General features: G+C 33.8%; 3 protein-coding genes across 12 annotated transcripts; all 3 read left to right on the forward strand.

Moving 5' to 3' along the window:
• Positions 1–1946: 1946 nt before the first annotated feature.
• LOC123917403 (glycerol kinase-like) lies at positions 1947–5212 on the forward strand. The gene is made up of 4 exons (XM_045969105.1): positions 1947–2328; positions 3002–3223; positions 3629–4586; positions 4789–5212. The coding sequence occupies exons 1-4, from the start codon at positions 2192–2194 to the stop codon at positions 5029–5031; spliced, it is 1560 nt and encodes a 519-aa protein (XP_045825061.1). The 5' UTR covers positions 1947–2191; the 3' UTR covers positions 5032–5212.
• Positions 5213–7404: 2192 nt separating this feature from the next.
• On the forward strand, positions 7405–13061 carry LOC123913741 (U-box domain-containing protein 35). 4 transcript variants are annotated; one of them, XM_045964581.1, is made up of 10 exons: positions 7405–7734; positions 8340–8567; positions 9267–9388; positions 9485–9606; positions 10141–10331; positions 10420–10742; positions 10853–10954; positions 11167–11595; positions 11782–12534; positions 12656–13061. In XM_045964581.1, exons 2-10 carry the CDS (start codon positions 8372–8374, stop codon positions 12836–12838), a joined length of 2421 nt encoding a protein of 806 aa, XP_045820537.1. In that variant the 5' UTR covers positions 7405–7734; positions 8340–8371; the 3' UTR covers positions 12839–13061. The 4 variants fall into 4 exon arrangements, with proteins under 4 accessions (XP_045820537.1, XP_045820539.1, XP_045820540.1 ...); XM_045964583.1 differs by having other exon boundaries at positions 7416–7734; positions 8340–8543; XM_045964584.1 differs by having other exon boundaries at positions 7419–8203; positions 8340–8543.
• A 2179-nt stretch (positions 13062–15240) lies between these two features.
• On the forward strand, positions 15241–20433 carry LOC123916202 (U-box domain-containing protein 35-like). 7 transcript variants are annotated; one of them, XM_045967595.1, is made up of 10 exons: positions 15241–15554; positions 15986–16237; positions 16491–16612; positions 16700–16821; positions 17333–17526; positions 17770–18077; positions 18191–18292; positions 18504–18932; positions 19055–19813; positions 19949–20433. In XM_045967595.1, the coding sequence occupies exons 2-10, from the start codon at positions 16057–16059 to the stop codon at positions 20123–20125; spliced, it is 2394 nt and encodes a 797-aa protein (XP_045823551.1). In that variant the 5' UTR covers positions 15241–15554; positions 15986–16056; the 3' UTR covers positions 20126–20433. The 7 variants fall into 7 exon arrangements, with proteins under 7 accessions (XP_045823551.1, XP_045823553.1, XP_045823550.1 ...); XM_045967597.1 differs by having other exon boundaries at positions 16033–16237; XM_045967594.1 differs by having other exon boundaries at positions 15360–15680; positions 16033–16237.
• Positions 20434–20897: the final 464 nt, after the last annotated feature.

Below are 20897 nucleotides of genomic sequence, written 5' to 3' on the forward strand. Positions count from 1 at the left end.
ATGGACTAGATCTTAGTTTTTATCCCCTTTCCTTAATTCATTTTATTTCTTCTATGCTACTTTATTATTATTGTTGTTGAGATTGCCATGTCTTAATAAACTACTGTGCCATTTACTGTTTCTGGTTCTATACCAGAATCAGATATTGCAACACAATAGCAGTATAAAGGAACTACTTCCTGCCTCTTATAAGGCTTGTTGAATTTGGTAGTGCTGTTGGAAAAGAGAAGAACACTGTTTCTCTTCAAAGGTTGTCAATGTCGAAAGACACACAACTCGCGTGATCATCTGAGATGGAGGGGTTGGTCCGCTAATCGAGCTTTCTGAGATTGTTAATTCTGTGTCACAATCTGCAGCGCCTAGAACTTTGAAGAACATGTCAGTTGTCCCTGAAGTGAGACAAGTTTTGGCTGAAGAACATATTGTGAGGGTTAGACAGGTTTTTTGAGATCAATCTCCTCTCCTTAAACTGTGAATTTTGTTAGGTTGGTACATAGAGGAATCTAGTTGGCTTGGTTTCTGAGCAAACTTCGCATTTTCTTTCTTGTTTAGTTTATGTGTTGAAGTGTGGATCATTAGATTCCCAACAAGCTGCCGTGTCTGTTGGTTGATCCCTCTACTTATCAACATCCTTGAGGCTAAACCAAAGCAAACAGTGCAAGATAACTTGCAACTCAAGCCATTGTAAACTTGATGATTTTGTCTCAAAATTGGAGATAAGTTAATTTGCTTGATCCAAATCCACAAAACACAGCAAAAGAATATGCAGTTTCTTGCCTTGGATCGCTTTCTTCATGTAAGAAATGTAAGAAGGCCATTGTTGCCTCATATTCTGGACACATGTTTACAATCATAGCCCTATCAGGTTACGACAGTTCACTGACGCCTTCACCATAAGGCGTATATTTAAGCAGGCTCTCACTCATTTGTGTAGATGCAATGAAAATTGTTAATAGAATTTATCCTATGTGTGCAGTCTCGTAAATGAACTTGCCGATAACACCATTGTTCCACAACATTTGAGACTTGAGTCACAGTCAAAACCAAGCCAGTAGTGGTGACACCGTCATGCAATTTACCAAACAACTTGAATCCCACAACACCAGCAACATCATACTCATTTGCAGTCGTTCAAAACTTGTAAAGAATCTATTAGTAGTCATTTTGAGTTGATCAGTTTAGTGTTTAAAATTGTCCTAAAGGACTAATGTTATTAAATATTTTCAATTAAGTCTCACATTAGTCATTTTGTAAAGAAAGAGTCATAAATGTTTGGGCTAGCTGTAAAAAGACAGACATTGGATTGGGAGATTTCAGTTCCTTAATTTGTGAGTGTTTTTTGAGCTCTAGGGTCTTTTTTGCATTCGAATGAGACATTATCCCCTGATCCTAAAATTTTTACATCAGAAAAATAATTAAGAAATTTTCTAGTCACACCCAAAAAAACCAAGTTACACCCAATTTTCATTAAAATTTAATCATAATACCAAAATTGTCCTTTATATAATCGTTAGTAAATGTAATCTACGTTAAATGTTTATGTGAACTGCTAAAGTAACATAAGATCACATATCCGTAAAGTAGACTTCAAATCATACGTAAATTGAGTTTATATAACCTGAGTAAACTCAGTTCACATAATCTTCCATAAACTCAGTTCACACTTACACTCGGTTTAAGGGTTCACGTTAATTCAATTTACATCTTGCACGTACACAAACTGTGTTTAAGGATATTTTAGTCGGTTCAAAATGTAACCAATTTTTTTTTAGTGTCAATAAAAAGTTTCAATAATTAATCATACTTAATTCATAAATATCAATACTGTAAAAAAAAAAAATCATAAATAATGACAACGACATGAATCTGATACAAGTACATGTGTTTAATAAAGTTTGAAAGTATGGCCCCCCCTAGAAATAGGAATGAGTCATCTTGTCAGCATCACATGGAATGGAACTTGAGAGGACTGGCTAAACAAGGCATTCCTTAACATAGTCTCAAACTTAAAGGCATTCCTTAACATATTCACACGCCACTTGCAATTCTTCTCACTAACTCTTCTTGCTTTATTCATCATAGTCTTTTTCTTAGTATTTTCTAACACAATTCATTCTTCAGATAACAAAAACAACATCTCGTCATCATCATAGTCTAACTTTGGTCTGAAGAAGAACAATAACAAAACAAGATGTCAATAGAAGAAGATGTTTTCATTGGAGCAATTGATCAAGGAACAAGTAGTACCAGATTCATAATCTATGACAAATCAGCTAAACCAATTGGATCTCACCAAGTTGAGTTCACTCAATTCCATCCACAAGCAGGGTAATTATGTCCAACCATTCTTTGTTTTCATTCTAAAGTTTTGTTCTTTAATTCAAAATGTTGATGGGTTTGTAATTATGGTTAGTTTTAATCGTAAAGTTTTATTCTTTGTTTGAAAGTTTTCATGTGTTGGTAATTTGGTCACACCCTTGCTTTGTTTTCATTGTAAAATTTTGTTCTTTTCATCAAAACTTTGATAGTCACATCCCATCTTTGATTTCATTGGAGTAGTAAACCATCATTTTATTGAGGCTCTGTAACAATAGTCCTGGATGTATCGGATTTACAAAAACATACCTAAATGTGTGTTAGGTAGTCAGTAGTTTGATTTTTGAATGTACCTTTAGTTAGTTAGTTAGTTGGTTTGGTCCTCAAATGTATTTTCATGTAGTCAGTTTGATCCATACAATTAACTATGAAGCATGGATACTGTTTCGTGTCAGTGCTTCATAAACGGTTATTAATAAAAGATAGATTTGAGGATGCTTATGTAATTTTGATACATTCAGAGACTATAAATGCAATGTCTCTGAGATTATAATAATGATTTACTCTTTTCATTGTGAAGTTTTGATGAAACTTTTGTTGGGTTTGTAATTATGGCATCTTTGTTTTCATTGTAAGTTTTGTTCTTTTGTTGAGAATTTTGATGGGTTTGTGTTTGATTTGGAAGGTGGGTGGAGCATGATCCAATTGAGATATTGGAGAGTGTGAAGGTTTGTATGACAAAGGCAATAGATAAGGCAACAGCTAATGGATTCCAAGTGGATAAAGGGTTGAAGGCAATTGGTCTCACTAACCAAAGAGAGACCACTCTTGTTTGGAGTAAATCCACCGGTTCTCCCCTTCACCAAGCTATTGTTTGGATGGACGTTCGTACTGCCTCTATTTGCAGGTCCTCCTTTTTTTTCCCTTTACTTTCCTGAATTGATGGATGATTGATTTGAGTTAAGGAAATTATTTCATTATATTTTCTTTCATATTATAGAAACGAAACTTTGCATGTTAAGTATAATTCATTTGGTTAGGAGACTATAAAACACCGACACTGAACAATAGTCTTAGAAAATTTAAGTGATTGAATTTAACCATGTGTCACATTAATGTGGTGTAATTATGTCTTTGAGCCATAAGGATCTGTTTGTGCAATGTTCTGATTATTTCTATAATTCTATCAATCTATCAAGTGTCCAGCTTTTGTTGTTAGTTCCATGGTTGAAGTTGGTGCACTATTTCATTCCTTTGTTGCCTTTTTGCCATCATTTGAAATGTCATAGATGTTATTATTATTTTGAAACAGGCGACTTGAAAATGAGTTATCTGGCGGTAGAACTCATTTTGTCGAGAGTTGTGGTTTGCCGATTAGCACATATTTCAGTGCTTTGAAAATTTTGTGGTTGATGGAAAATGTGGATGCTGTCAAGGAAGCTATAAAGAAAAAGGATGCATTGTTTGGAACCGTAGACACTTGGTTGATATGGAATTTAACCGGTGGGGTGAACGAAGGATTACACGTTACCGATGTTACAAATGCATCTCGGACAATGCTGATGAATCTAAAAACTCTAAGGTGGGATGAATCCACCTTGAAAGCACTCACAATCCCTCCTGAAATTTTACCCAAAATTGTTAGTAATTCGGAGGTTATAGGCAACATTGCAGCTGGATGGCCAATTTCCGGTATGCCTATCTCTGGTTGTTTGGGCGATCAACATGCGGCAATGCTTGGACAAGTGTGCCGTAAAGGTGAAGCAAAAAGTACCTACGGAACAGGTGCTTTCATTCTGCTGAATACCGGAGAAGGAGTAGTTCAATCAAAGCACGGCCTTCTATCTACTGTAGCTTATAAGCTTGGTCCAAATGCTCCAACCAACTATGCACTCGAAGGATCTGTTGGTATTGCTGGAGCTGCGGTGCAGTGGCTTAGAGATGGTCTTGGTCTCATTTCTAATGCTGCGGAGTTAGAGGCTATGGCATTAGCGGTTGAATCCAATGGTGGTGTTTACTTCGTTCCTGCTTTCAACGGATTGTTTGCGCCGTGGTGGCGTGATGATGCTCGTGGTGTTTTTATTGGATTTACGGGGCATACTAATAAGGGTCACTTAGCTCGAGCTGTGCTCGAGAGCATTTGTTTTCAAGTCAAAGATGTGATAGATGCAATGCACAATGATTCTGGAGCTGATCAATCCAATAAAGAGGAGTTCTTGCTTAGGGTAGATGGTGGAGCAACTGTTAACAATCTGTTGATGCAGACTCAGGTTTGGACTAACCTTGAATTTTGTTCTATGAAACAGTTTCTTTCAAATTCCATATTTTCTAACTTTTTGATATAGTTTAACATAACTTAGGCCTTGTCTGCATGTTACTGGAAATGTTTACCTTGATAGAATGATAGGTTGATCCATAAACTTGGTTGCATTTCACATCAATGATAGAATTTTTGTTGATAATATTGAACAGGCGGATTTGTTGGCAACTCCAGTGATTAGACCTGTTGACATAGAAACAACAGCACTCGGAGCAGCCTATGCAGCTGGATTAGCAGTTGGGGTATGGAAAGAAGATTACATTTTCGACTCAAAGGATAAGCTGCAAAATGCAAATATTTTCCGTCCTTTAATGGCTGAGGATTTGAGGAAAAAGAAAGCAGATTCTTGGTTGAAAGCTGTTAGTAGATCTTTTGACTTAGCAGATCTTAGTTAGTCTTTGAATGTGCTCTTTATGCAACTGCTTGTGAGCTTATAGGTGATGACATTGTTTCTTTTTGAAGGAAGCTGTAATATACATACAGTAGATTCAACTAGTAGTTAATATTGTTTATCAAAACATTCCAATACTTACTGGTAAATGTAAATTAAACTTTTATATTTTCAAATTGCTCTCATTTTTTGTTGTCAACACTTGCCATATTCATCCATTTCAAAATGTCACAATGATAATTTAGAAAACAAAACAGATTTTCAACACTAAGATGTATGAAATGTGTCACTTAAAGCACATTTTGTGGTAATGATCACATGATCAACATTGGCTCCATGTTCAAAATATTACTCAAAATCCAACCTCTCCTCACCAAGGAATACCAAAATGGTTGATTTGGGTGAGGGATTGGAGATGACAGGAGGTAAGCACCGATGGCGGCGAAATATTACTCCATGTTCAAAATTTTGAGTAATATTTTGAAACAAGATTTGTTTCTCATTTGAGTTCATAAGATAAAAAAAAGCATGTCTATTTTGGTTAACGGCAGCCCAACGGAAGAGTTCACGGTTGGAAAAGGTTTAAGACAAGGCGATCCACTTTCGCCTTTTCTTTTCATCATTGCGTCTGAGAGTTTAACGCGGTTGACCCATAAAGCAGTGGAGATAGGATAGTTCAGAGTCAATGTGGAGTTGAATTACGACATTCTGCAGTCTGCAGACAACAGGATCTTGATTGGAGAAGGATCATGGGATAATCTATGGAGTATAAAAACAATTTTAAGAAGCTTTGAGATGGTTTCAGGCCTGAAAGTGATTTTTTTCAAAAAACTTGAATTTTTTGCTTCAATGAACTTGAGTCATCAAGCCATGTGTTTGCAAACTATTCAAAAACAAAGAAGATTTGGGACAAGATTTTCTTATGGATGAATTGGAGGGCTTCAGTTTGGGGGGAAGAACTGACAGAGAACTTGTTGCTTGCAGTTCTTCAATTCTATTTGTGGAGGAAATAAGGGAAGGAAGGTTTCTCACATAACATGTTTGGTTTGCCTATGTTTGTAGTAAACTACAGCTATGTTAGAATTCATTTTGAATGGCTAAGGTGGTTTGCCTCTGTTTGTAGTAAACTACAGCTATGTTAGATGATTAACAAGACACCAATTTATATTGTAGATCACATAAATTATCTATGCATTCTAGACCACACAAACTATTGGTGCATTTTGGCCGACGTGTTAGTAAATCATGTGTCGACTAGGTTCGGATTCTATGATCTGAATATGTAAAGTTTATGAATTTTCGACTTTTAAATTATAGAATCCGGACATTGTAAGTTCATTTTCCATCAGATTTTGATTGTGTCCATCTTTGTAGCTTAAAAGACCTTTGAATTATAGAATTCAAACATGTAATTTATCTAAAATATATGTTCGAATTTAGAATCCGAAGCTGATAAACACATTTTTCTCAAATTTTGTCAAGGTAACTAGTGTAGTGATCGATCGCTATTACATTTAATGGCCACACGTGTAAGACTTATGAAAAATATATAGATTAGTTAATGTATATAGATATAGGACCAGAAGAAGAAGATAACATAACACAATCTCTATCACTAATCATTTTTTAATATGAAAATTAAGCAATTGATTAATTAAAAAATAATAAGTCGTTGGTTCCTTGTTACTTCACGCTAAGTTCCAAAGCCTGTAAACGCAATTTTAGTTGTTTTTTTCTAACGTTTTTCACATCATTTTCCATTGCCATTTGACATTATCACTCATGAATCATCAAGTTTGAACAAAGGATATACCCTCAACAAAGAAGATAACAAAAAAAGTTGTTAAAAATATTCTTTTTCTAGAAGCACACCAAGTCCTTATTTATGGGTTTACTTTTGCTTGATATAGTATAATTTATTTCTAAATAAACATTTTAACCATTAAATTAATGAACCTACTTTAGTGATTCGTATGAAATTGACACCAATCATGTTATTTTTTCAACTGTAAAGATTAGGAGAGTCGTAAATTTTTTACTTTTAATTAATATTATAGACAGTCGTTGGAATTTTCAGATAATTTTAAACACCGGTTCACGGTAGATCACCTTAATATTATTCTTAATATATGATATGATTATGATTACTAAACTCTAAACTCACTAGAAAACGAGTTGACTCTGGCGGCTGACACTTTGACTGAATAAAATATCACATGATATGGGTCAACTGTTTTTAATTAATTTTTTGAACAAAAAATAGTTCTATGGTTAATAACTTCCACAGAAAAAAATATAATTTTAAAGGTAATTATTATTTTTTGAAAGAAAATAATTAAAATTACCTCAAAATTTGGTCTTAAAATAAAATGGCTGCACTGACTTGACATCAATGAAAGTAGTTGAAATAAAAACCAAAAATGGTAGTGAATTATTTAACTCCCACCAGCCATAATAGTTGAAATTTTGTAGTTTCAACTTACAGCATGATGAAATTGTGGGGTCCATTATTCACTTTGTCACGTTTCACCTTCTTTCTTCACAGTTTCTTCTATTAAGACTTTTAATAACAATCCAAACTTGTCTCATGTTTTGAAGTTTTTATTTTTAGCTTCAAAAAATGGTTTCATTCATCAGAAATGTGAACCTCTTTTTCTTTGCCAGCTAAGATTTTTTTTGCACTCAATTGTTTCAAACTTCAAACCTGGTATGTTTGTTTTTTGTTAGTTAAAATTCTGTTAAGGTAGTTATTGTTTTTTTTTTCTGTTGTGTTTGTTGTAAATTTTGTGTCTTTAATCAAAAGGGTTTATGAATCTACCCTTTTTTCTTAGAATTATGTTTCAGGAATTCAATTATTTGAGGTTGTAGTTTGAAAGTTGATAGTTGAAACCCTTGTTCTTAATTTAACTGTTTTTTTGTTTAATCAATTGGGGAATTTTTTTTTTTTTGTTTTTGTTTTTATGATATTTTCACAAACTATAATATTCATATATTTTCCTAAGTCTTCACTACATTTATGTTTTTGTAATGTTGTATATTTGGTATAGAAACAATTTACAAAGGTTTGTTTGTTTTGAAGAAGTTTATGATGCGAGTGTTTTAATGTGAAATAGTTATTACAAAGCTGGAGTATCCTGATTTTTAGTGTCTGCTTTATGTGCATCGACACGAATAAGGTGTGTTCGCTGTTGTCTCCGTGTTAGTGTCAGTATCGTTTTTTGTGTCTGTATCTGTGTCACTGCTACGTTTTTGGTGTCTCGTACTTTGGTAGAGCTTTTTTTTTTCTTAATTGTTTCATTTCTATTGTTGCAGGTAATTCGCTTTGTTCTACATAAGGTAGAGAGATGGATAGGATTCAAGAGAGAGATGAAAGTAACAGAAGTCGGCATTCATCGTCTTCGGTTGTAGCTCTAGCAATCAAGGGTAACAAGAAAAGCAAATATGTGGTACAGTGGGCACTCAACAAGTTTGTTCCTGAGGGAATGATTGTCTTCAAGCTGATACATGTTCATGCTGGTATAGTAGGAGTTCCCACACCAAGTAATATAATTGTTTATTATGTTCTACAAAATAAGGAAAAAAATTGACAATACAAAGTAACAATTTTATGCATTTAAAAATTGCAAATTACTTTTTTGTTAAATTAAGAGGTTTGGTTCATTCTTATGTTGAGTTACGACTACGTGGGTTCCTTCCGCAGTATGGCTCAGGGGTAAACCTGTAGTGGACCATAGTATTTTAACAAAGTTTGTACTGTGTATCCCTAAGCATTGCATAATAGAAAACTCGTCCAGCCACTCTTTTTGTGAAGATGTAGACACAATTGGCCGAACATCGTGACAAAGGGTTGTTATGACTTATGGTTAGCAGTCTTTCATTATATATCAAAGTTAGGAAACTTTTACTAACACGACTCAACCTCACAAAAACTGGCCTTTAAGATGCGGACGTCTGCCTAAGCCTTATAAACACTACTTAGGTCATATCTCTAGTCTGTGTGTGACACACTTCACGTTCAATTTTCAACAATGCAAAACCTTGGAACATGTTTTTTGGTCATGTATAAAGTTATCAGCATGATAAGGATAGTAACTTACATGGCTAACTCTAAGATTTTCATATAATATAAGTAATTTGATTATGCATAAGTGACTATAGATGCTAGTTATGATATAGCAGTGAAAGATTTTATAAGATTATTTAATTAATTATGATAATTCAACATTTTTGTACTTCCAGTGGGAAATCTTCTCCCAATTTCACAAGTGCGAGATGATGTAGCGGCTGCTTACAGACAGGAAGTGGAGTGGCAGACAAATCAAATGCTTCTACCTTTTAAGAAAATGTGTGAGCAGAGAAAGGTAAGATATTGTTGTTCATATGGAGATTAATTTGAAAAAGTAATGGATTATATTAGGATCTACATTTATATATTGCTTATATTGTTGTTGGAACAGGTGCATGTAGATGTTGTAGTGATTGAATCGGATGATGTAGCATCTGCAGTAGCGGAGGAAATAACTAAGGATGGTATAACCAAATTGGTTGTTGGAGCTTCATCTGGTGGCTTATTTAAAAGGTATTTATTGAAACACGAACACCAGACACGATACTGGCATGTCATCGTTGATACCAGTAATAATTTGAGATAGTGAACTATTTGAATCTTATGTGTCGGTGTGAGATAGTCGGACACCAGGCACGCCTTCAACCTTAAGTGTCAATGCTTTCAATCTTAAGTGTCAGTTCTACATAGGATGAAACAATGCACTAAGGACCTTTATTTAATTGTTAAAAGAAGATAGTTCTATAATGGCAACAGAATCATTTACTCGCACATTTTTATTAGGAATCACACTACAGGGCTAATCGTTGATGACAGCTTGGAACTCAATACTGTGATTTAGGAGGACCAAAATCCCAAATACTATGGTCCAGTTTACCCAACATAATCATATTTTTTAGTATGACCATCCAACACAAATTCTCATCTTCACAAAATCATGTTTCATTTGTGTTATTTATTCTAACTCCTCAACATTTTCTCTGCATTCTTACACTCTTCATCTGATTATACTTCATTTGATTGATACCTTCATTGCCTTGCTTTCAGTAAACATAAGGAGATGTCTGCAAAAATCTCAGTTTGCACTCCAAGATTTTGTACAGTTTATGCTGTTTCTAAAGGAAAATTGTCCATACGGCCATCGGACATGCAGATTGATGAAAGCATTACAGATGACGCAAGTGAAATCAGTTTTTCCTCCAGCAGTTCATCAAACTACACTTCTACCACTCAGACAGGTATACAAATAGGAAGTTTCGCAAAACTGTGATTAAAAAAAGATTTACTCGTCTTTGGTAGAATTATAAATGCTTTGATGTATATCAGATTCTGGCTCGGTTGCATCATATGCTGCTTTACATTCATCTTCCTTGGCAACACAGCGATTTCAAGCTCTTTCAAGTATGAATCAGAACCTTCTAAACACAACTCCTAGTTTGAATGAAACTAATCATTCTAGAGGCCAGTCCATTGATCTTGGACGAGGAAATGTTGCTACAAGTTCTGCTAGAAACTCAGATTTTGACCGTGGTCTGAGTCGAGCCTCTAGTTTCAGAAGCATTGTTTCAGATACTGATACTTGGATTTATGATCAAAAATCTTTAAAGGATGCGCCACTAGCTTCTAAACTTGCATCACCTAATAGACAGGTAATTGAAATTTCTTTCTTTGACAATGATGATTTACGTGATATATATTTGCAATTTGACTTAACCTTCTATTTGCAAATGAACTTTCTTTGTGGTTGTTTGTCTATCAGGAAAATTTTAACCTTGAGCTGGAAAAGTTGAGAATTGAACTAAGACATGTCCAAGGAATGCATGCAGTAGCTCAAACTGAGAACATCGATGCATCACGAAAGGTAATGCCAATTTTATTTTGACCAGAAACACTTCTAGCTTCTTTTCTTCAACCATGTCTGCTACCGAATAAGTACAATTTTTTACATGGAATTTCGGGAGTAATACTCTAGAGTAGCAATTGGACGATGAATATTTTCTACATACTTGGAATTTAATCTTTTGATTGGCATTGTCAAATGGAGTAAGTAACATCTGTTATTGCTTTAAGCAGCTAAGTGAACTAAGCAAGAGGAGATCAGGAGAATCCATGAAAATGAAGGAGATCATTGCTAAGGAGGAAGTGGCTCAAGAATTAGCAAGACAAGAAATAGAGAAATATGAAGCTGCCGCAAGAGAAGCTGCATATTTGAAAGAATGTGCTGAAAGAGAAGCTTCAGAAAGAAAAGAAACAGAATTAAAAGCTATCCGTGCTGCCAAAGAGAAAGAAAAGCTAGAGGATGCTCTGAGTGGTTCCACACCTCAGTACCAAAAATTTATGTGGGATGAAATAGTTTCAGCTACTTCATCTTTCTCTGAAGATCTGAGAATTGGAATGGGTGCATATGGAATGGTGTATAAGTGCACTTTGCATCACACAACTGTTGCTGTTAAAGTTCTCCACTCTGCCGGAATCAGCCAAAGCAAGCAATTCCAGCAAGAGGTATGGAAGCTATATGAAAAATATTGTTCTATGATATATATAAGACATAACAATAAGTATATAGTTCTTTAATTTTCTGAAGATCTTTTATACACTCTTGATTGAGATGGCAAATTGCTTATTTTCTCAACGATATATTTCTAGTATTCTCACATTAGATTTCTAATATCTTCACTTTGTTTCCAGTTAGAGATATTGAGCAGAATTCGTCATCCAAACTTGCTTCTTCTTCTTGGTGCATGTCCTGATCATGGATGCCTTGTGTACGAATACATGGAAAATGGTAGCTTGGAGGATAGACTATTTCAGAAAAACAGTACCATCCCAATCCCATGGTTTGATAGGTTTCGAATAGCTTGGGAAATTGCATCAGCTCTTTCCTTTCTTCACAGCTCAAAGCCACAACCTATCATCCATCGTGACTTGAAACCTGCAAACATCTTGCTCGGTGGTAACCTTGTCAGCAAGATTGGTGATATTGGTCTTTCTACGATTCTCACTTCAGACGATTTATCTACCATGTATAAAGACACGGCGCCTGTTGGAACACTCAGCTACATCGATCCTGAGTATCAAAGGAGTGGTTTAATATCTACGAAATCTGATGTTTATGCTTTCGGATTAGTGATGTTACAGTTGTTGACAGCAAAACCAGCAACAGCAATTACTCATGTGGTTGAAACAGCAATTGAGGACGGCAACTTAACAGATATATTAGATACAAAGGCAGGATCATGGCCATTTCAAGAGACATTAGACTTAGCTAGATTAGCTTTGAGTTGTGCGGAGCTTCGGCGTAGAGACCGACCTGATTTGTTAGATCATGTGCTTCCTACATTGGAGAAGTTAAAAGAAGTTGCCGATAGGGCTCATTATTCCGCTTCAATGGTTACTATTAAACCCAAAGCTCCAAACCATTTTATCTGCCCTATACTCCAGGTAGTCAAATACTCCTTTTCTATAATGGCTTGAGATATAAGATATACATTGCTTTCGACAATCTTCTTATGTTGTTAATGTTTTTGAAGATTCTCATTATGCTTTCTTTGATTTGGTTTAGGATGTGATGGACGATCCTTGTGTTGCCGCAGATGGATATACATACGATCAAAAAGCAATTGAAAAATGGCTTAAAGAGAATGAAAAATCACCAATGACAAACATGGCTTTACCTCATAAGATTCTAATTCCTAATTACACACTTCTATCAGCAATTTTGGAATGGAAATCTAAAGAAATATGATACTACATTATCTTTTTTTCAATGTTGATATTGTTGAGTTAAATAGTTAGTTTGTCTAATGTAGCTTGGCTTAAAATTCAGTGTGTAGGTTGCAGATTTTGGTTAGGGAAATTGAATTTTCATTGTAGATAAATTTGATTCTATTGTCTTATTTTGTATGTAATATGTATTACAGTTTGTATATTAATTGATTAATCAAATTCAAACTAACATTTTTTTGATAGACAAAGGTTAGTATATTAGTAGTTGTTACTTTAATATCTTTGTTTGTTTTAAATTATCTAACTTTTAGTTCAAATTTGTTCAGCTGTCTAACAAATCAGGATGTCTGTGTGACTGTATGTGTGATTTGTTTATTTTGTGCTGATATTTTTATTATCAAACAAATCAATAACTTTATATTTTTTTTAGTCACTAAATTTATCTTTTCTATAGTTGTCAATTTTTTAGCTTCTTTTGTAGTTATCTTTCATTTTTAAACTTTAATTAATGTTATATCAATTACTTTTTATTCATCAGCATTTTAGTCACTAACTTTATCTTTCTTTTAGTTGTCAATTTTTGTGGAGTTTTTTTTGTAGTTATCTTTCAAATTTTAATGTTATACAGTATCAATTACTTTTTATTTGTCTTGTCAGCATAGCATACTAATGATACTATTACTTTTTCCATTATCTGATGCCTACATTTTTTTAGGATCTATGATATATGAAGTTTATATCTTCGTCGGAAAATTTATAGGACATTTTTTTTTTCATACACATATTTTAGAAATTGAACTCTTGACTATCTTAAACGATCCAAAATTTTTACTACTTGAACAAATTTATTGTTGCTATCTTAAATAGATGAGTTGGTCAATAAAAATTAAAATTATACTGTATATTCAAAACTTATATATTATTCAAAAGAAAATTTTGATTAATTCAAAAAAAATAAAAAGATATATTCAAAACTTACATATTATTCAAAAGAAATTTTGATTAATTCAAAAAAATAATGTGATAAAGAGGGAATATTTCAAGGATATACCTGTATGTAGAATTAGAGGAAGTACCATAATGCCATAAAGAGCTCCAACTAGTTGCTACGTTTATCAATTATCATCCAAGTGGCCCATGTCGCTTGATACGGTAGAAATCGAGCGAATTTCTTTCTTTTGATCGTCTGCGTTCTACGAATTTACTAAAATATTATCGTATGCTATTTAGATAGTAGATATTTTCAAAAACATCTACTATTTTTTTACAATCTGTTATTTAAGTAGTGGATGACATTTACAAAATTTCTTAAAAAAAATTCATTTTTATAATGTTCACTACTTAAGTAGTGAAATAGTAAAAATAAAAACGCGTAAAGGGAAAAAAAATTCAACGGAAGACTAGGCCCTACCCCAAAGAAACAAGAGGGAATACAATCACAAGTGGTACAGTATTAAGGGAATCATAACTTATCACGTAAAAACTCATCCCGGAGAGTTGTGAGTAGAGAATTCCACCACGTCATTTGTGTGTAAGCATGCCTAAATTTACAAGTTTATCCGCACACGGGTTCCCTTCACATAAGATATGAGACCACTTTAAAGTAATTAAGACCAAGATGCAAATAATTCGACCATCTATTCTGGGAATCCTATGGAACAATCTTCGTATCATCAAAGGCGCGAAGTGCATTCAAGGAACAACCTGCATCTCCATTTAACTTTTAACAAGTTTGCTCACTTGATTTTGAACTTCTCTAGACTTGTACATATTTCTTTGCTTGTATTATTTATATTGAAATATTGTTCTCATTCTTAATTTAAAAATTTTGTCTAGAAATATTCCTGTCATTTTATTAAATATATGTCTTTGTTCCCACGAGTTTAACAAATAATATAAATTCAAATAAATATATGAATATCCCATGTGTTTAAGTTTAACAATATATTCAAGTCCATGAGTTCTAGAAAAATAATATAATACATCCAAAAAACACAGTGATAAATAACAATCCAACATTCACTACATATATGATAAAGTTGTCACTATCTATGGGCTGGCTCTATGACTGAATAGTGTGTAGACATGACATGTCAGTTAACTTACTTGAATCATAGATTTGAATTTGACATTGTTATTGTTAGTTAGTTACTAATCCTTAAACTAAAGTTAAATTTACATTTGTATCCCAAAAAAATCCAATTTACACTGATATTGACACTTTCTTCTTTTATTTATAGTATTTTTTAATTATTTAATTGCTTGAATGGATTGTTTATTAGTTGTCCTCATTAATTACCAGAAAGCAACATTTCACATCCATCAAAAGGACTAAACCGTCATTTTAAATCCTCCTAAAAAATGTGTTTCAAAAATAATACTAATAATTATATAAAAGTCCTAATTCAACTGATAAATGTTAAATTCATTATGTCAAATAACCGAGATAATGTCTTGGATTTAAATCCGCGATATCTATAAATTTCAAATGATATTTATTATTTTAATTACGTACAAGAAAAAAAAAGGTTATCAGATATAAATGTTTAATCATTTTAAATTAAAATTGTAGTAAGACAAACTTAACTTCTATGAGAGATTTTGGAGTATCCAGTTATTAATGTTTTTATTTGAAGCTTCAGGACAAAAAAGTGATAGGAAATAAGATTATCTTCTTTTCTAACTAAGATTTTGAGCCAACCACTCAACAAGTTCAAAGCAAGTTGGTTTCATTGGTTAGTTTATAAATCTGTTAATATAGTTATTGTATTTTTTTTTCCCTTTCTTTTCTTGTGTGTATTTAAACATACATGAGCATGCTAGGATTTGAAGCAATGAAGCATTCAAAGTTGGTTTAATTGGTTAGTTAATAATCTGTTAAGTTTGTTATTGTTTCTGAATCTTTCCTACTCTCTTTGTTCCTATGTTCATCTACATGTCTAGTTGAATATATATATAGTTTGACCTTATGAAATTCAACTATTTGAATATGAATCTTGGAACTTGTCCTTGATTTGACTCTTTATTTGTTCTACTAATTGTGATTTTTTTCTTGATTTTTTTTTGTTTGAAATCTTCTCACAATCCCTAATACTAATTTATTCATATACTCTCAAATCTTCACTTTCCAACTAATTCTAATCCGAACTTGACAATCATTGGTCAGATTTTACTTACCTGTCGGTTGAACTCTGGATAATTGTCCTTCCATAGGAACCAACAAGTTAAGAAAGAGAGATGGATAGGGTTCAAGAGGCAGATGAAAATAATAAAACTTCAGTTGTTGGTCTAGCAATCAAGGGTAATAAGAAAAGCAAATATGTTGTACAATGGGCACTTGATAAATTTGTTCATGAAGGGATAAGTATCTTCAAGCTAATTCATGTTAGAGCTGTTATAAATGGAGTTCCTACACCAAGTAAGATATATATAATATGTGTTATTATGTTGCTACTTTATAGTGTTCTTAATTTTAAGGGTTTATGTTGGGTTCGGTTCAGGGGTAATGTAAACTGGACTGCAGTCAAAGATGTAGGCACAATTGACTGAACTCTGTGAACAAATATTGTGTATTCTCCGTTTGTGTTTTTCGTATCTTTTTATAACACTCTCAAACAAAGAAAATATGATTAACATATTGTTATGATAATTCAACTTTTCTGTGCTTCCAGTGGGAGATGTGCTTCCTATTTCACAAGTACGAAATGATGTAGCAAATGCTTTCAGAAGGGAAGTGGAGTGGCAAACAAATCAAATGCTTCTACCTTTTAAGAGTTTGTGTGAGCAGAGAAAGGTAACGTATTATTGTTCATGTTGATTAATTACAATAATTAGTGTACTATAGTATAGGATCTACATTGTTATACTATTGTTTGTGCAGGTGCGTGTAGATGTTGTAGTGATTGAATCAGATGATGTAGCAACTGCAGTAGCAGAGGAAGTATCTAAGAATGTTATTACCAAACTTGTCCTTGGAGCTTCATCTTCTGGTATATTTAAAAGGTATTTATTCAAATGCTGATGTAAACTTACCTTGAGCATCTTAAAGCGGAAGTTGGTTAACATGATACTAGATAGATCAATTATTGACAGTTTAGGATATGATTAGATTGTTTGAATGACATGGAGTGGATTAGGGTTATGTTCCATTTGTTAAGAGTCTCATATTCGATAAGATATAACCGGAAAATGAGTTTATAAGAGGGATGCCTCAATCACCTAACAAGCCGGTTTCAAGCCGGTTTTGTAGGGTTTGAGAGTAAGGCCTAACTAAAATTGTAAGATTGTATCCGAGATATCCAGGATCTGTTGGTCCATCCGCTATAATGTGTCACGATTCAGATGTCTAGTCTTGGGTGTGATCTATGTCTGGATAGCCATGCTAAGTATTAGGCTACCAATATGTGCACATTTGAATTTTATTAGGTTATCTTTTATTTACATTCACTTCTCTATCATTGAATTTTTTTATGGTCTTTATCTGATCCTACTACTTTTAAACAATGCATTTCAGCAAACAGAAGGGTCTGTCTGCAAAAATATCAGTACGCACTCCAAGATTTTGTACAGTTTATGCTGTTTCGAAAGGAAAATTGTCCATACGGCAGTCAGACATGCAGACTGACGGAAACATTGTAGATGATACCACCAGTGAAACCAGTTTTTCGTCGAGCAGCTCATCGAACTACACTTCCACCTCTCAGACAGGTAAACGATAGCAAGTTTTGCAATACTGTGGTTTAAAATCTAAGATTTACAGTATGGTACGGAATAAAATACCTTGTAGGAAGAATGAAGTTTCTTGGCACTAGCATGTCACAGATTTCAATTCTAGTATGCTTAGTTTTAAAGATCTGCTTATCCATTGTACGGAAATTTAGCGAGTATTGCATAAAAAACGTCAAATCCGACTTTGTTGTGTAGAATAATCAATGTTTGAATGTATATCAGATTTTGGCTCAGTTGCATCATCTGCGGCTTTACATTCCTATCCCTTGACAACACGACGACATAAAGCTCTCTCGAGTATAGATCAGACCCTTCTAAGCACGAGTCCTAATTTAAGTGAAACTAATCATTTTAGAGGCCAGTCTCTAGATCTTGGGAGAAAGAATGATGCTATAAGTTCAGATATTGATCATGCTCTAACCCAGGCCTCTAGTGGCGGAAGCATTTCAGATACTGAATCTTCCATTTACGGTCAAAATCATGCCAAGTATGTGCCACAAGGTACTAAACCTCCAAAACCAAATAGACAGGTAAGATGAATTCTCTTTTCTTTTGACTTGATGAAATAGTACATATTTCCAAATTCTTGTTAGATTCAACTTCATTTTGCAATTTAACTTCCTTTGTCGTCTTTTATAATCAGGAAAATTATAACCTTGAGCTGGAAAAGTTGAGACTTGAACTAAGACATGCACAAGGAATGCATGCAGTAGCTCAAAGTGAGAACATTGATGCATCACAAAAGGTAATGTCTCTTTCTTATCAGCTGTCATCGAGATATAATACGCTATGTTAGTGATTAGAGGACGAATTCTCTTTCCGTATGCCTGAACCTTTCTATTAATCAAGCTTAGGGTTTCATAGTGCAACTTGTGTTTAAATACTACGATATCAGTTTATAAGATTACCCTTGAACTGTACCCAAGAGAAATAACATCTCTTATTGCTTTGAGCAGCTGAATGAACTAAACAAGAGAAGATTAGAAGAATCCATGAAAATGAAGGAGATTGTTGCTAACGAGGAGATGGCCGAGGAATTAGCAAATCAAGAAAGAGAGAAATATGAAGCTGCAGTAAGAGAAGCCGAATATCTGAAACATCGTGCTGGAAGAGAAGCTGCAGAAAGAAAAGAAGCCGAGTTAAAAGCTATTCATGCTGCCAAAGAGAAAGAAAAGCTTGAGGGTGCTCTGAGTGGTTCCACACCTCCGTACCGAATCTTTACGTGGGATGAAATAGTTTCAGCTACTTCGTCTTTCTCTGAAGATCTGAGAATCGGAATGGGTGCATATGGAGTAGTGTATAAGTGCACTTTGCATTACACAACTGTTGCTGTTAAAGTTCTTCACTCTAATGGAAACTGCCAAAGCAAGCAATTCCAGCAAGAGGTAAGCATTGTTCCATATCGTAAGACAAAAAAATTATATAATGCTTTAATTTTCATCTATTAATGAGTATGAGACTGGATTTGAACTACATAACAAGACTAATATCTTCTCTTTGCTTCCAGTTAGAGATATTGAGCAGAATTCATCATCCAAACTTGCTTCTTCTTCTTGGTGCATGTCCTGATCACGGATGCCTTGTGTACGAATACATGGAAAATGGAAACTTGGAGGACAGACTACTCCAGAAAAACAGTAATGACCCAATCCCATGGTTTGATAGGTTTCGAATAGCTTGGGAAATTGCGTCAGCACTTTCCTTTCTTCACAGCTCGAAGCCGCAACCTATCATCCATCGTGACTTGAAACCGGCAAACATCTTGCTTGGTCATAACCTTGTCAGCAAGATTGGTGATGTCGGTCTTTCTACAATCCTAAATTCAGATGATTTATCTGCCATGTATAAGGACACCGCGCCTGTTGGAACACTCAGCTACATTGATCCTGAGTATCAAAGGAGTGGTTTAATATCTACAAAATCTGATGTTTATGCTTTTGGATTAGTAATCTTACAGTTATTGACAGCAAAACCAGCCATAGCACTTACTCATTTAGTTGAAACAGCTATTGATGGTGGTAATTTATCAGATGTATTGGATCCAAAAGCAGGATCATGGCCACTACAAGAGACACTAGACATAGCTCGGTTAGCATTGAGCTGTGCGGAGATGAAGCGTAAGGATCGACCTGATTTGAAAAATCATGTGCTACCAATGCTAGACAGGTTGAAACATGTTGCTGATGAGGCTCAAGCTCAATATTCTGCTTCAATAGTTACTATAAAATCCAGAGCTCCCAACCATTTTATATGCCCTATACTTCAGGTAGAAATCAAACTCGATATCTCAGAGTTTAAAACACTCACACGCACTGCCACCAACCACTTAAACTAGACCCTGATGGTAGCTGCTATTCGGCTAATACTATTGAAGATGCTCATTGTATTTGATTTGATGCAGGATGTGATGGATGATCCTTGTGTTGCCGCAGATGGATATACATACGATCGCAATGCAATTGAAAAGTGGCTTCTAAAGAATGACAAATCGCCGATGACAAATATGGTTTTACCTCATAAGCATCTAATTCCTAATTATACACTTCTATCTGCAATTTTGGAGTGGAAAACCTCATAAAATATAATACTAGCATACTAAATTATATTTCTCAATGTTAATATTTAGTTAAATGGTTTCTTTATTGTAGCTAGATTAACTAGTTATACACTAATATCTACAATTTTGTGTGTACTAATATCATCCATGCTTGCTGTTTGGTTACAAGGAATATTGAATTTCAAGTGTAAATATATTTGATTCTATTCTATGTTTCTGTATTTACATAGGGGTCAAAGTTGGTCCTTATATTATCATTGAAATATCAATCATCTTCTTGTATAAGGCACATGAGCTACAATTATTCATTGAATAACTTGGTTATGTCACATTTTTTTCGGATTTAATTGCACTTTTGGTCTCACGATTTTGGCATTTTGAATTTCCTTTTTTTCAATTTCACTAATAGAGTTCTTTAAATTTTCATCATGTTACTATTAAGTCATCCATCCAATTGCCAATAGAAAATGAAAATCACATAAGCATTTTTTTTGTTAGCAATTGGAGCAAAATCTTACGGAAGGGGTTAATGGTAAAATAGGAGTGTTTATGGTTCATGAACAGCACTTAATTGAACCATATTAATAGTTTGGTTCAGTTCATAAAATTCACTTTATAAAAACAAATTAATTTTTTAAAATCAATTCAGAATCAATACAATTACAAACCAATTCATTGATCAATTCTTTTTCCAATTTTTTTGTCAAGCTTTTTTAAATTATTTTATTAGTTTTAAAATATTCAAATATATTAATATTAATTACATTAATAAATAATAAAATAATTATATTAG

This window comes from Trifolium pratense, linkage group LG3 (assembly GCF_020283565.1).
Source record: "Trifolium pratense cultivar HEN17-A07 linkage group LG3, ARS_RC_1.1, whole genome shotgun sequence".
Classification (NCBI taxonomy): domain Eukaryota; kingdom Viridiplantae; phylum Streptophyta; class Magnoliopsida; order Fabales; family Fabaceae; genus Trifolium; species Trifolium pratense.